The sequence below is a fragment of the Vipera ursinii genome (assembly GCF_947247035.1).
Source record: "Vipera ursinii genome assembly, chromosome: Z".
NCBI classification, from domain to species: domain Eukaryota; kingdom Metazoa; phylum Chordata; class Lepidosauria; order Squamata; family Viperidae; genus Vipera; species Vipera ursinii.
This window is the reverse complement of record NC_139517.1, coordinates 106,070,524-106,085,289: the sequence shown is the minus strand read 5'-3', so window position 1 is coordinate 106,085,289 and position 14,766 is coordinate 106,070,524. Positions and strand designations below refer to the sequence as shown.

Sequence of the window (14,766 nt, the reverse complement as noted above, 5' to 3'; positions counted from 1 at the left end):
TATTTTGAGTATACAAAAACACAAGAGAAGAAAAACACAATAATGTTAACCAACATGACAAATTCTGGACATAAATCTTACTCCAATGCAAGAAAGTGGCATAAGAATACTTAGCATTTTATCTGTTTTCAGATTTAAGAAGATATAAATGGGAAAGAATTGAGAGGCAGAATGAAGAAAGTGCAGTGGTAAAGAAGAGAAACAAGAAATTCCTTAGAAGAGTATACACAAAAGTTTTATAAAATATGAATACCCCATTAGCATTTTTAACATTTGCAACAATGCTGCTTTCATAGCACGATGGTGAATAACTCCTATGGCAAAAGCTGGAAAACATATTAGTAGCTAAAAAACCAGAAAGTTGCAAAATAATCATTCCAGTCACCAACAGGCAGTAATATTATGCATATTCACTTTACAGGAAAATCCTGACAACAGAACTTGGGATACACAAACTGCAGAAAACATGGACAGAATGGGATGCTCAGGCATTTTTCATGGCAGAAATCCATTAATACCTTTTTTCCAGGATGCATTTTTTAATCTCTCCATGTATTTTCTGGTGGTCACCCAACCAAGTATGAATTATGTTCAACTCAGCTGAGCTTTTCAAACACAAGTCAAGCTTCAGGGAATATATATACACATATTTACATATATGTAAGTGTATACCCATCCATCCACCCACTGATTTTGTGAGCTGGAAAGCTCACAGCCAGAGTTTGAGACCCAAGTGCCGTGAGATGGGGTAAGCTCCAGTTCTTTTCCCCAACTCCTGCCCACCTAGCAGTTTGTAAGCATGCAAATGCATATACCAATTCACTGGGAAGTTAACAGTGTTCTGAAGGACAAATGACATGGGTTTTGTAATTTGTTAACTAACAAAGTTATTTTGTATTTTAATTTGATGTATTTTCTCTCTTTTAAAATAATGTTGGTTCATTACAGATTGGAATATAGGATAACTGTATGGATGGGTTAGGTAGCTTTTAGCATTCCTAAATTGAAAAGATAAATCTTCAGATTGATTATTTTCTCTGTTCAGGTACAATACAGACAGGAATTTAGTAATAGCTTTTAACATTCTGAAATTGAAGAGATAAACAAGCTGAAGATTATCTGAAGACAAGAAAAAGTTTGTTAGTACAAACTGGAGTCTGGTTTATCTCTTCAGTGAACTCCAAACAACTTTTTCCCTTACATCACACATATTCATCACACATATTCATTAAATGAGGCCTGACATCCTTCTGATGTCAGGCCTCATTTAATGAATATGTGTGATGTTAGGGGATGCAAATGTGTAACATGGTTAACCACATGTAACTGATTTCCTATGCAAGGGGGAGGTTACTGTTATCCTATCCAATCAACTTTCCTCTTGGATGTTTCTTTGTTATGCTAACTATAAAAGGTGTTGTAAGCTAAATATTGGGGTTCCCTCTTTAAATGAGAAGAATCCCTTTTGTCTGAATATTCTTATAAATTGTAATAAAATGATCTTCCTGTCTCAGTTTGTCTCATTAGAAAATATGCATGGTGAGGCATAAGCCTAAAAGAGTCATATTTAGCCATCAGTTCCCTCTGTATTATTGTGTTCATCTGGGTATATACACAAACACACACATAAACACTAGACCATAAGTATGAATTATGTTCAACTCTGCTTACCTGTTTCAACCAGAAGCAAACTTCAGGGAATATATATATATATCAATCAATTTTATTTACAGCTAAAAGGCCAAAAAGAAGGTAGGGGTGTTGGGTGTGTTTCTGTGTGTTTCTCTCTGTGTGTGTTTGTATATACATATACATACACAGAGAGAGAGAGAGAGAGAGAGAGAGAGAGAGAGAGAGAGAGAGAGAGAGAGAGAGAGAGAGAGAGAGAGATTCATTAATACGTCTGCAGCTAATGCCAAACGGAGCCAGACAGGGAGCCCAACTTACCTGCAGACGGTAATGAGATTCCGTCTCTCGACGGCTGCGTTGCGGGAATAAATGCTCTTCCTCCGAGAAGCAGCGTTGAGCCCCCCGAAGTTGAACGACGCCATCTCTCCGGCGAGGGCAAAGCAGACTGTCGGCGCCTTTGTTCCAGAGGAGAAGGCGGGAGGGAGGGGGGCTTACACGGCCGCCACCGCTTCTTTTCAGCCCCAGCTGCCACTTCACGAGGAGATATGGATAACTTTTTTTTTTACGCAGCGAGTCACGGAGTTCCGCGGGGGTCGCTCAACCGCCCCCCCTCCTGTTTTAAGGATTTGCTCCCAGCCGGGGACCACAAAATTCGTTGCAGCAACGACAGCAGCACAGCAGCAATAACAGAGACCGCAGAGCACCGGCCTCGCCAGCCAATCCGGAGGGCGAAAGGGCGGGCCTTAAACTGGGATGCGTTTCTTAAGGACAAGCTCACGACTTCTCCTGCAACGGATGCGCCTGTCAGGTAAGCAGAAAGCGAAGGTGCTTGTGGGGGGTCTACAGATTGGCGAGTGGGCGGGGCCAGCGTTGCGCGGTTGTCACCGGAACGAAGGTAATTTGCCTCTAACCGAGCTTGCCTCTTCTCCTCGCGCCTGGGGTTTGTAGAGAACGGATCTGTTATTTCCTGACTCACTGTTTCGGAAAATCTGTGACGAGGGCAAAGCAGCAAAAATCCATCAAACACACAGAGAGACCCGAGGAAGCCCAAAGATATTCTGCTTGATGGTTTTCAGGGCGGAAAAGCCGCCGGGAGAGTAAAAAAAATATGCATAAGTAATACGGTTATCTCTACAGCTTTCTGCGTATGGCCATAATTGCAAGCCAGTATTGCAAGGCTGTATACATAGGAAAAAATGAAAACCCTCTCACTTCTGCCTTACAAGGATTCCTAGGTAGTCGTCTTCTGCGAATTTTTTAAAAATTCCAGTCTTCAGCCTGAGATCTCTTGGTGGTCTCTCAATCAAGTATTACCCAATTCCTCTTTGGGGGGGTTTTCTTTTTTCTATTTCTCTTTTTATCCTTTTCTTGTTTTCCAGCCAATGGGTTACGTACTGTAAGAGATTTAGGTTATTTAAAAAACACACTGAGATCCCAGACCCTCAAAGCATTAACCGTATTTATTCTTGCATATCATTTGTGGACAAGAAGCCTGCCTAATTATTTATTTATTTTATTTTAATTCCATTTATATCCCGCCCTTCTCCGAAGACTCAGGGCGACTTACAAGCTTAGCAGTAACCTTCATTCTATGTATATGCCTGCTTATTAGGGCTTTCACACACACACCCCAAGCGGCATTATTACAAAGTCAGCTTAATTGCCCCCAACAATCTGGGTCCTCATTTTACCTACGTGCATACACAGAGAGATACAAGGCATTAGTCAACCCCAACCGATTTTTCTGCTGCAAAAAAGCTTTAACATTTGTATCTTTCCTTCTTCAGATAACTGACACCACTGCCTAGCTTTATATTATTTATTTCCTAATTCCAGCAACTGGCTTCAATTCAACCCCTTCAAACCTAAGGATCACTGTAACCTATAGATCTTCTGAATCATCATATGTAATATATTCATGTTTCTATAGTGAAATTTGAAAAGTGTGTGGTTGTTGATTCTATATTATCACTAGCTTTGGTTCTTGAAAGTAAAGATTTGTTGTGTTGAAATAAAACTTAGGTGCAGTTCCAAGCTGTGAGTAAATAAAATGGAGGCTAAGAGACTGGAAATAAAAATGGAGGTTGCTTAGGAAAGAAGGTTCCCGTTTATTGATGAGCAGAACCACAACAGCAATAGCAAAATGCAACAGCATTTTTTAATGTGTGCCATTGTGCCCACAGTAAAAAAAAATGACAATAAAGGTTATCTATCAGTTCTGGGACAGCTGACCACATGGAGTTGAGAGTGGGTGGGTTTTTATACCTTCTTTGGGCTTTGTATTTGAGGTGTCTATTCTGTGCAATGTACTTTGACCTGAACTTGAGTGTGCCCTTTTGGTATTCTAATGGTGGTGGGTTAATCTTATTATGTCCTAGAGGTCCTGTCCTGTCCTTGGAGCTGGGTGGGGGGATGTATATTTTAGGAGCCTTTGTTTTTCTAATCCCATCAGTTCCAGCCTTCATGGCTCCAGTGTTCCTGAATGGATTAGAAAATCTGCATTTCTAAAGAGATTTCTGCTTGAGGAAAGGAAGACTGGGCTGTTTCAGCCTAAGATTTTTTCCCCTTCCTTTCTCCTTCAGGGGAAATATTCTATCCTGCCTTTTTTTTAATATTCCCCAAAATATTTCATTCTCAGAGGGGGGAGGGGTTTGCTGACTCCTTACAGTTGGAAAAATGCTATGATTAAAAAAAACCCTAGTTTTCTGATGCTGGAAAACTAATGTCATATACAGTACATGTGGGCCTAAGTATATTTTTTGTAGTTTTTTGCTGTAATTTTGTCAAGTACATTAGCAGTATATTTACTCCTGTCCCTCTCATTTATTCCCTTCCCAATTGTTTGTGTACTCCTTTGCCTGTCCAGATGTCTACTCATCCTAGTTGTGAGAGAGTGATTTGTCCAAACTCATAGAATCAATTTTGATGGCTCTGGCAGACATAAAGTCCTAGAATTTTTAGCCATGAGCATACTGGCAATAGAATTTTGGAATTTGATGCACCTGAAAAGGGCTATGGTTGGGAAACATATAAGTTTAATAATAAATAAGACACTGCCTTATAGAATGTATCCCACACCTAGCCCAAGGCTTAGGTAGACAGCCTGATATTCCAAGATCACTAAAAGGAAGAAAGTGAAGGAAGCAGGGGCCTATTTATACCTCTGGGAAGATGCTGTTCCAGAAAGCAAATACCTTGGCAGAAAAGACATGTCTTTTAGCTTCCAGAGCCCATCAACTGTTAGATCTTATGGGATGGGCAAAATGATGGGAGTAATATGATCCCTCATATCAGTAGGTCTTATATCATGTATGGCTTGTAGATGACAATCAATACCTTGAATTGTACCCAAAAGCCTATTGGTAACCATGCAATTCATGATGAATTTAGGGTGTTCCATGGACTTGAACTTCAACTCCAGATTAAAGTACATCACCATCTGCTAAATTGTTTGTCTTCTAACAACAACAAGCATTACACATTTATAGCATAACATAATCATTTAAGCACTAGTATCTATTTCTCTTTGATTTGTCCTCATTTAACAACTATGTACAATCTACCTTTTAGATAGACTATAAACTGTTATGGCACCTAGTTATGTTATATGTATTTTCTTGTTCTATAAACTATGTGATGAGGCCTGTCGATAAATCATACAAGAAATAAAATAAAACAAGCAATTTGCTTACCTACCATGTTTCCCCAAAAATAAGACTTACCCTGAAAATAAACCCTGGCTTGTTTTTTTTGGTGGGGCTAATATAAGCTCTATCCCAAAAATAAGCCCTAGTTTTGGGGTGAGGAGGAGCACACCTAAAAATCAAGCTGGGGCGGGGGTAGGGGTGGTGGTGCTTACCATTGTAGCCAGGCCTCCCATTCCCTGACACCTGCCTCACCTCACCAGTCCACTTCTTCTGCGGCCACTTGCCACTGCTTGCGCACATTACCCTCAGCCTCCATTTCACCATCAGAGGCCTTCAGGAAGGACCTCTGCAGATTGGTTCTCGACTGCAGAGGCCTTTCCGGAAGGCCTCTGATAGCAAAATGGAGGCTGGGGGGAGTGCTGTGCGCATAAATCCAGAGCTCCATTTTCAGCTGCAGAGGTCTCTCCTGAAGGCCTCTAATGGCAAAACAGAGGCTGGGGGTGATGCACGCAAGCGGCCACTTAAGAAGTGAGCCAGCTGGATGGGGCTGTTGGTACCGCCACTGTGAGTGAGACAGAGGAAAAGAATTCCCCAAAAATAAGACCTGGTATGTCTTTTAGAGGACGTGTGTGTGTGTGTGTGTGTGTGTGTGTTTGTGTGTGTGTGTATTTTACCCTGGTCTTAATTTCAGGGAAACACGGTATCTAAGGTGAAATTGGATAGTGTTTCTTTTGTTTAATCAACTATGTCAGTGAATTTACATCCAATTAAGAACTACATATCACATTTATTTAGAGTAATCACTCTTGATCAAGAAATCCATTTTGGAGTTTAAAGCCTGACTTCATTGAAAAAAATACGTTTCATTTCCATTTTAGCCCTAAAAGCTATAGAAATTCATTTTAATGATATTTTAGTACTCCTTTCCATAGGTTCATTCTAGTCATCATTAAAAACTAAACATCTGGCATATGAAAGAAAACAATTATACTCATCAAGTATTCACCTAAACTGCTTAGAACAACAATTAGATATTTAAGTTTTTATAACATACTATGAATATGAGTCCTTCGGGAATAGGGCGGTATATAAATTCAACTAATAAATAATAAATAAATAAATAAATAAATAACATAATGATCACTGAAAATAACATTGTAGATCACTTTTCCAGTACCTTTGAATGCATAATTTGGTTACACTTTCATGTTACCTCATGGCTTGCTGAATTATGGCTGCAATGTTTGGGTTTGCTCTCCAGTATCATGCTATATCATGAACTGTGAGTGTATTATATGATAGTGCTAAAATCCAAAGCAGAATCACATGCATTTATGAATCCATTCTTAGCTTGCTTTTTACTATTTATTTGATTTACTTGATATCAGAAATTAACAAGATTATATTTGATTCTGAAGTCATAGTCGACAATCACTTAAACATGAGTCAGCAGTGTGCAGCAGCAGCCAAAACAGCTAGTACAATCCTTGGTTGCATAAACAGAGACATAGAATCAAAATCACGTGAAGTAGTAGTACTGCTTTATAAAGTCTTAGTAAGACCACACCTAGAATACTGCATCCAGTTTTGGTCACCATGTTACAAAAAAGATGTTGGGACTTTGGAAAAAGTGCAAAGAAGAACAACTAAGATGATTAAAGATCTGGAGACTAAAACATATGAAGAACGGTTTCAGGATTTGGGTTTTAGTCTAAAGAAAAGAAGGACTAGAGGGCACATGATAGCAGTATTCCAGTATTTGAGAGGCTGTTACAAAGAGGAAGGGTTCAATTTATTTTCCAAAGCACTAAGGGCAGGACAAGAAACAATGGATTAATCAAGGAGAGAAGCAGCCTGGAATTAAGGAGAAACTTCCTAACAGCAAGGACAGTTAACCAGTGGAATAGCTTGCCTTCAGACATTGTGGGTATTGTGTAGTGGGTTCTGGAACGCAGGAAAGATGCCAGGCCAATGAGTTCAGCATAGTGGCTCTTTATTGGTGGTAGAAACTGTACTGAGAAAATAGGGGTTACCTGTACCCTTATATACCTGGCCAGGTATGCCCTCAGCCAATCAGTTTAAATCTTAGTTTCCCGCTGAAACTAACCGGCCACAGCAGTTTTGGTACAGCGCCACCTGGTGGTATCGGCTATGCCGCGGCTTACTGTATCTCTTAAACCCCCATACATAACACCCCTTCCCCCTTTAAGAACAAACAATAGTTTCAATAGAGTGAACAGCAAATAACTACAATACAGTAACAACAGCCTTAACAACGACACGCCGTAATACCATGCCCTTCCACCTCCCCTCATGTCCCCCCATATTTGGCGAGATAGGCGGGTGGTCTATGAGTCCTGGATGACCGTCTTAGGGGTTCCCCCCTATCCTGGACAGCAGAGTCAGTGGCTGAGTCCTGGCTGGCCGTTTCTGGTTGACCCACCCCAGAGTCTGACCCTGTGGCCGGGTTGTCATGATGGCCCTGGGCCGGCTGTTGCCCAGGCCAGGCAGGGCTCTCTGGCAACAGTAGTGGGTCTGTGAGGTCCTCCTCAGGCTCAGGTCCAGTTGTCTGTTGGTAGGGTTGATAGTGATGATTTGTGGTCCTCCGGTTGGTTGTTCTGTGACCCTTCAGGAGCCCGTTTCCTGACTTGGTCTATGTGTCATCTGATCTGTCGGCCCCCCTCCACCCCTACAATGTAGGATAAAGGCCAGGTTCTGTCAACCACCACCCCCCGGAATCCACGCATGTCCCAGACCATAGTTCCTGGGCCAAACCAAGTCATCGGCATGTAGCTCCCTAGGGGGGTTGGGTTGCTCAGTCTCCGCAGCCACTCTGTCAGGGTGGAGCCTGTCCAATTTGGTGATGAGGCATCTGCCCCAACAAAGTTCTGCTGGGCTCTTCCCTGTGGCTGTGCATGGGGTGGTGTGGTGTGCTAACAGGAATTGTGCCAACCTGTGATGCCAGTCACCACTGATGATGCGCCTCAACACGTCCTTGGTCATTCACACCATGCGCTCTGCTTGTCCATTGGTCGAGGGGTGGAAGGGCGCGACTGTGACGTGCCTAATCAAGTTGGCTTTCGTGAATGCTTGAAAATCAGCAGATGTGAATTGAGGCCCGTTATCTGAGACCAACACGTCAGGGAGGCCGTGTGTGGCAAAGAGCCCCCTGAGCACTTGGATTGTTTTGGCCATGGTCATATTAGTGACTGGCACTACCTCTAGCCATTTGGAGTGGCTGTCTACCACCACTAGGAATAGCTGTCCTTGGAAAGGACCAGCGTAATCAATGTGGACCCTGGACCAGGGTGTGTGTGTTGCCTCCCATTTGTGGACAGGCGCATGGGGCAGCTCCGGCCTGGACCTTTGGCAGGTGTAGCAACTGTGTACCCGTTCCTCTTGTCTTGTCTAGACCTGGCCACCACAGGTAACTCCTAGCTAACGCCTTCATCCTAACTATGCCTGGGTGCCCTTTGTGTAATGACTGTATGACTCTGTCCCTCAGTGTCTCTGGAATGATGACCCTACTACCCCACAACAGGCATCCCTTGTGGGCAGACAATTCATGCCTCCTTGTGAAGTAAGCCTGGAATTCCGGGCCTGGACTCTTCTCTTGCCACCCTATGACTACCCAAGACTGAACCCTGCTCAGGATTCTGTCTGATGTTGTCTCAGCAGCTGTGTCCTTTGCATGTAGGGGGCATTCGGGTAGGTCCTGGATGGCCAGTATTTGGGCTGCCGGCGCTGGATCGGGTTCTGCGTTTGCTAGGGGTAACCTACTTAACCCATCTGCATGGCCCATTTCTTTGCCTGGTTTGTGAACCAGTTTATAGGTGTATGCAGATAGGAATATGGACCACCTGAGCATCCTTGGGGATAGAATTTGGAGGGTTTGTTTGTCTGTAGTGAACAACCCCAATAGAGGCTTATGATCAGTGAATATGGTGAACTCCCTGCCTTAGAGGTAGTCATGGAATTTTTTGACCCCAGCCACTATTGCCAGGGCTTCCTTGTCTATCTGGGCGTAATTCCTTTCTGCCCCTGACAATGTTCTGGAATAGTATGCAATGGGCACCTGTTCGCCATTTCCTTCTAGGTGACTCAGCACTGCGCCTACTCCATAGAGGGAGGCATCGCAAGCGATGCAGATGGGCTTTGACTCAATGAAATGTGTGACTGTAGATTTGCTGGACAGTAATTGTTTTAAATTTTGAAAACTTTTTTCATGGACCTTGGTCCAGTTCCATGCAGCCTTCTTGTCTAGGAGCCTGTGCAAGGGCTCAGCTATTGCTGCCTTGTGGGGGAGGAAAGAGTGGTAGACATTTAGGAGCCCAAGGAAGGCTTGCAGTTCCACCTTGTTCTTGGGGGTGGGGGCCATTTTGATTGCCCTCACCTTGGATTCTGCAGGGTGAATCCCTTTGGCATCAATTTTAAAACCTAAAAATTCTGTGGCTTTAACGCCAATGCAGCACTTGTCTCTTTTTAATTTGAGACCTGCAGAGTGAAACCCTACTGAAAACTGCCTGCAATCTCTCAGCCAACACCTCTTCTGTGTCCCCTGCGATGAGGACATCATCAAAGTAAGGGCATACCCCTGAAATGCCCTTTAGAGTCCATTCCATTACCTCCTGGAATATTCCTGGAGCTACACTGACACCGAACTGCAAACGGTTAACGCTGAAGGCTCCTCTGTGCGTGACCATTGTTTGGGCGTCTGCCGTTTCCCGGGTAACGCTGCTGGTATGCCTGCGCGAGATTCAGCTTTGCAAAGATGGTGCCGCCTTGGAGGGAAGCAAGAACGTGGCTGACTGTTGGAACCGGGTAAGCATGCTGATTAAGGGCCCGATTTATTGTGCACTTATAATCAGCGCAGATTCTCACTTCCCCGTTGGATTTGAGGGGGGTAACTATGGGAGTCTCCCACTCTCCCCCTTCTACTGGCTGTAAAACCCCCTGTTCCACTAGCTTATCTAGTTCGCTCTCAATCTTATGTTTGAGCGCAAAGGGGACTCTCTGGGGTATGTTCCTCATGGGTAGGACGTTGGGATTCAGTTTAAAGGAAATGGGGGCCCGGTGTACCTGCCTAATTTGTCATCGAGTACATCTTGCAAACACTTTGCAGATGGCTTTGGTGCTGTTGGCCTGGGTACTGTGGATGCCTGAGATCCCTATGCCTAGGGCCTTAAACCAATCCAACCCAACTAGGCTAGTCCTCCGGCCCTCGACCACGAGAATATCCAAGTGCCCTTGGAAGTTCTTGAACCGCACCGAAAGGGTGGCCTCCCCCTTGATTTTTATGGGGGTGTGTTGGAAATCAGTTAAGGTTATGCTGGAAGGCCTCAATTTGGCCCACCGCTTGCTCCGGCTGCACACAAGTTTAAAAGTCTCATGTTAAATTACTGAGACTGCAGATCTGGAGTCAAGCTCCATTTTGCAGGGAATGCCTTGCAAATGGATGTCCAGTTTAATTTTGGGGATGAGCAGCCGGGGGACCCCTGTGTTGCAGATGGCCCTCCGGCTTTTGAAATAGTCTATGGTAGTGCGCTGATGGGCCCAAGTACCTTTCAGCGACGCGTTCTCTGGATGGAGCTCGTGTAGACCGTCTTGGGAACGGTTATGGCAGACCGCTGCAATGTAGCCTGTCTTCCCGCAGGCCCAACACGTGGCCATCCGGAACTTGCAGGTCACCCCTGCGTGGTTCCCACCGCAACCGGCACACTTGGGGGAGGTTGCGCCATAGCCGGCACACTTGGGGAAGGTTGCTGGCTTCCACTGTGCCCCCTGGTTGCCGCGACGTTGCTGTGGTTGCTCTGGCCTCTGGTGAACAACGTCGATTTCGGCCTCCCCGTCTGTTTCGCCGCTCCTGCCGTACACAGCATTTGCCAGGTGAATGGATCCTGGGCTGCTGGGTCGGGGGGGTTGGACCATGTGTCCTGCCCCACCAGCCGCCTCATTGGCCAAGACCTTGTCCTGCGCATCTTGGAGGGTCAAGTTGGGCCTTGCAAACAGTCGCTGTTGTAGGTGCTTGTCGTGTAGGCCGCACATGAGCTGGTCGCACAGCCTCTTGTCCAGGTTGCTGAACTTGCACAGGCGTGTAGCCTCTTGCAAGGCCGTGATGAATTCTGACAGTGACTCACCCAGCCGTTGAAACCACATTTTGAACTGGCCCTGCCAGGCCAGCTCGGACATTCGCGGCCAGAAGTGAGCATTCAGCTTCTTGGCTAGGTCTCAGTATGCGACGGTCTCTATCGGTGTTGGCACGAACAGGCTGACGGCCAAATCGTAGGTTGTGGGGCCACTCATGCAGAGCAGGGCCGCTGCTTTCTGGCCGTCTTTTGTGATCCGGTTGGCTCGGAGGAAGCCATCGACTTGCCCCAGATGTGAGGCCCATCGTTCGGGGTGACGGATGTCGAATTCGTGGATTTGGCCGATCTGTGCCATTCTGCTGTGTCTGGTTCAGGAGTCCTGCTTCGGAGGTGACCGCTAGCATGGTGACTAGCCGGTCGTTGATGGGGAGGGAAAGATGCCTTTTTCCTCCAGCAAGCGATGCCGTCCCAGAGTGAATTCAGCTCTTAGGTGAAGCAGGATCCCACCCTCGTTGCCACTATTGAGTAGTGGGTTCTAGAACGCAGGAAAGACGCCAGGCCGATGAGTTCAGCATAGCGGCTCTTTATTGGTGGTAGAAACTATACTGAGAAAATAGGGGTTACCTGTACCCTTATATACCTGGCCAGGTACGCCCTCAGCCAATCAGTTTAAACCTTAGTTTCCCGCCGAAACTAACCAGCCACAGCAGTTTTGGTACAGCACCGCCTGGTGGTATCGGCTATGCCGCAGCTTACTGTATCTCTTAAACCCCCATACATAACAGTGGGTGCTTCATCATTGGAGGTTTTTAAGAAGAGACTGGACAGTCACTTATTTGAAATGGTATAAGATCTGCTTGAGCTCATATTTTTCTCTGTCAAATTAGTCCTTGCATCTAAACATCCCTGTTATCACATGATCAAAAATTTGGCATTTGGCAACTCACATGTATTTTCAATGGCTGCAGGGTCCTGGATCCTGTGATCTCCATTTATGACCTTCCCTGGTGGCTTTTGACAAGCAAATGCAATGAGGGAAGGAGAATTTGTTTAACAACCACATGATTAGTTGAACAACTGCAGTAACAAAAGATTCCAAAGTCAGACACAACTCAATCATTATATCATTTAGCAAGTTCTGTTTTTCAATTGTGCTTGTAAGCCAGAGGCTAGCTGTATTAATCCTGACACATATATTTGCCTTCATTCACCTGTACTACAGTACAATTTAAGAATTTCACAAGAATATACCATAGCAATATATTACAGTATTCAAAAAGCATACTTTGTTGGGGCCACTGTAATTGTTTTACTTATTTAGAAGATCCACATTGTTTGCAAATTGAGTAATACAAATGCACATCATAATATAATAAAAGAGGTCAACTTAAATGAGCTGTAATGATATTTTGTTCATACACGAGCTTCCTCTAGTGGTAACAATGTTTTTTGCAAGTCATGCTAGTTGGAAGTAATGTAAACCTCCTCAATTGAGTCAGACTTCAAATTTATTATTTTTATCATTGCTACTGCTATAATGTATTTATTTGGGAATCTATTGGTAACTTATAGACTTCTAAAAGCTATATATAAGAAATATCATGTATTTTCTTTTCAGTTGTTCTCAATCATCAAAACAATAGAAATTCAAATAGAAAAGAGAGAATGAAATATACCGTATATACTCGAGTATAAGCTGAGACCCCTAATTTTACCCCCCAAAACTGGAAAAAGTTATTGACTCGAGTATATGCCGAGGCTGGGAAAGAAGTCTCCGCTGAGCGAGAGAATGAGGCGTCTCAGCGCCCATTTTCTCGGCGAAGACTTCTTTCGGGGTATGCAGCTTCTGCCGCCCCTTTCTCTCAGCTGCCCAGTGGAATAGCTTGCCACCAGAAATCAAGAGTGCTCCATCACTGGAGGTTTTTAAGAAGAGACTGGACATTCACCTGTCTGAGATGGTATTGGTCAGTGGTGGTGAAACTTTTAGAGACCGAGTGCCCAAACCGCAAGCCAAAACCCACTTGTTTATTACAAAGTGCCAAGGCAGCATCAGCATTCTGGTGCCCTTGGGGGAGGGGACAGGGAGGCGCCTCTGAGTGCCACCTCTGGCACGAAAAAAAAGGGGGAGCAAAAAATGGGCCACCGTACCGCAAGGCAAAAAAACACCAACCGCCGCGCCGCAGGGTGCAGATACAAGGCACCGCACCACGTGAGAACGGGGCTGGGCTAGTGAGTATCACGCAGGCACTAGCCCCGCCCCCTTTGCAGCATGTGCCTGCTCGTGGCCCCTTGCGCGCATGCACGCATGTAAAATGCTTCCCCCTCCCTTTTCTTCCAGTCCACCAACCGACAAGGACCTGCTGCTGGCAGCGGTGGTGGCGCACGTGCCAACAGAGAGGGCTCTGAGTGCCACCTCTGGCAGGCGTGCCATAGGTTCACCACCACTGGTATAGGTCCTCCTGCTTGAGCAAGGGGCTGGACTAGAAGACCTCCAAGGTCCCTTCCAGCTCTATTCTATTCTATTCTATTCTATTCTATTCTATTCTATTCTATTCTATTCTATTCTATTCACTTTCTATAATTCTATTCTATTCTATTCTATTCCATTCACTTTCTATATTTCTATTCTATTCTATTCTATTCTATTCTATTCTATTCACTTTCTATATTTCTATTCTATTCTATTCTATTCTATTCTATTCTATTCTATTCTATTCTATTCACTTTCTATATTTCTATTCTATTCTATTCTATTCTATTCTATTCTATTCTATTCTATTCTATTCTATTCTATTCTATTCTATTCTATTCTATTCCATTCACTTTCTATATTTCTATTCTATTCTATTCTATTCTATTCTATTCTATTCTATTCTATTCTATTCACTTTCTATATTTCTATTCTATTCTATTCTATTCTATTCTATTCTATTCTATTCTATTCTATTCTATTCTATTCTATTCTATTCTATTCTGTTCTATTCTATTCACTTTCTATATTTCTATTCTATTCTATTCTATTCTATTCTATTCTATTCTATTCACTTTCTATAATTCTATTCTATTCTATTCTATTCTATTCTATTCTATTCCTATTCTATTCTATTCTATTCTATTCTATTCTTATTACCATTCTCTATTCTATTCTATTCTATTCTATTCTATTCTATTCTATTCTATTCTATTCTATTCTATTCTCTTCACTTTCTATATTTCTATTCTATTCTATTCTATTCTATTCTATTCTATTCTATTCTATTCTATTCTATTCTATTCTTATTACCATTCTCTATTCTATTCTATTCTATTCTATTCTATTCTATTCTATTCACTTTCTATATTTCTATTCTATTCTATTCTATTCTATTCTATTCTATTCTATTCACTTTCTATATTTCTATTCT

The 14,766-nt window shown here is 43.5% G+C and overlaps 1 protein-coding gene across 1 annotated transcript in view; it reads right to left on the bottom strand.

The window, feature by feature from the left end:
• The window catches only part of RUNDC3B (RUN domain containing 3B), a gene marked incomplete at both ends in the record, with an annotated part of 44,222 nt that extends 42,171 nt beyond the window's left edge, over positions 1 to 2,051 (bottom strand). Inside the window, one exon of the mRNA XM_083376250.1 lies at positions 1,948 to 2,051. Coding sequence (XP_083232376.1) covers positions 1,948 to 2,051 — 104 coding nt within the window. The remainder of the gene's footprint in view (positions 1 to 1,947) is intronic.
• Between the last annotated feature and the right edge of the window lie 12,715 nt (positions 2,052 to 14,766).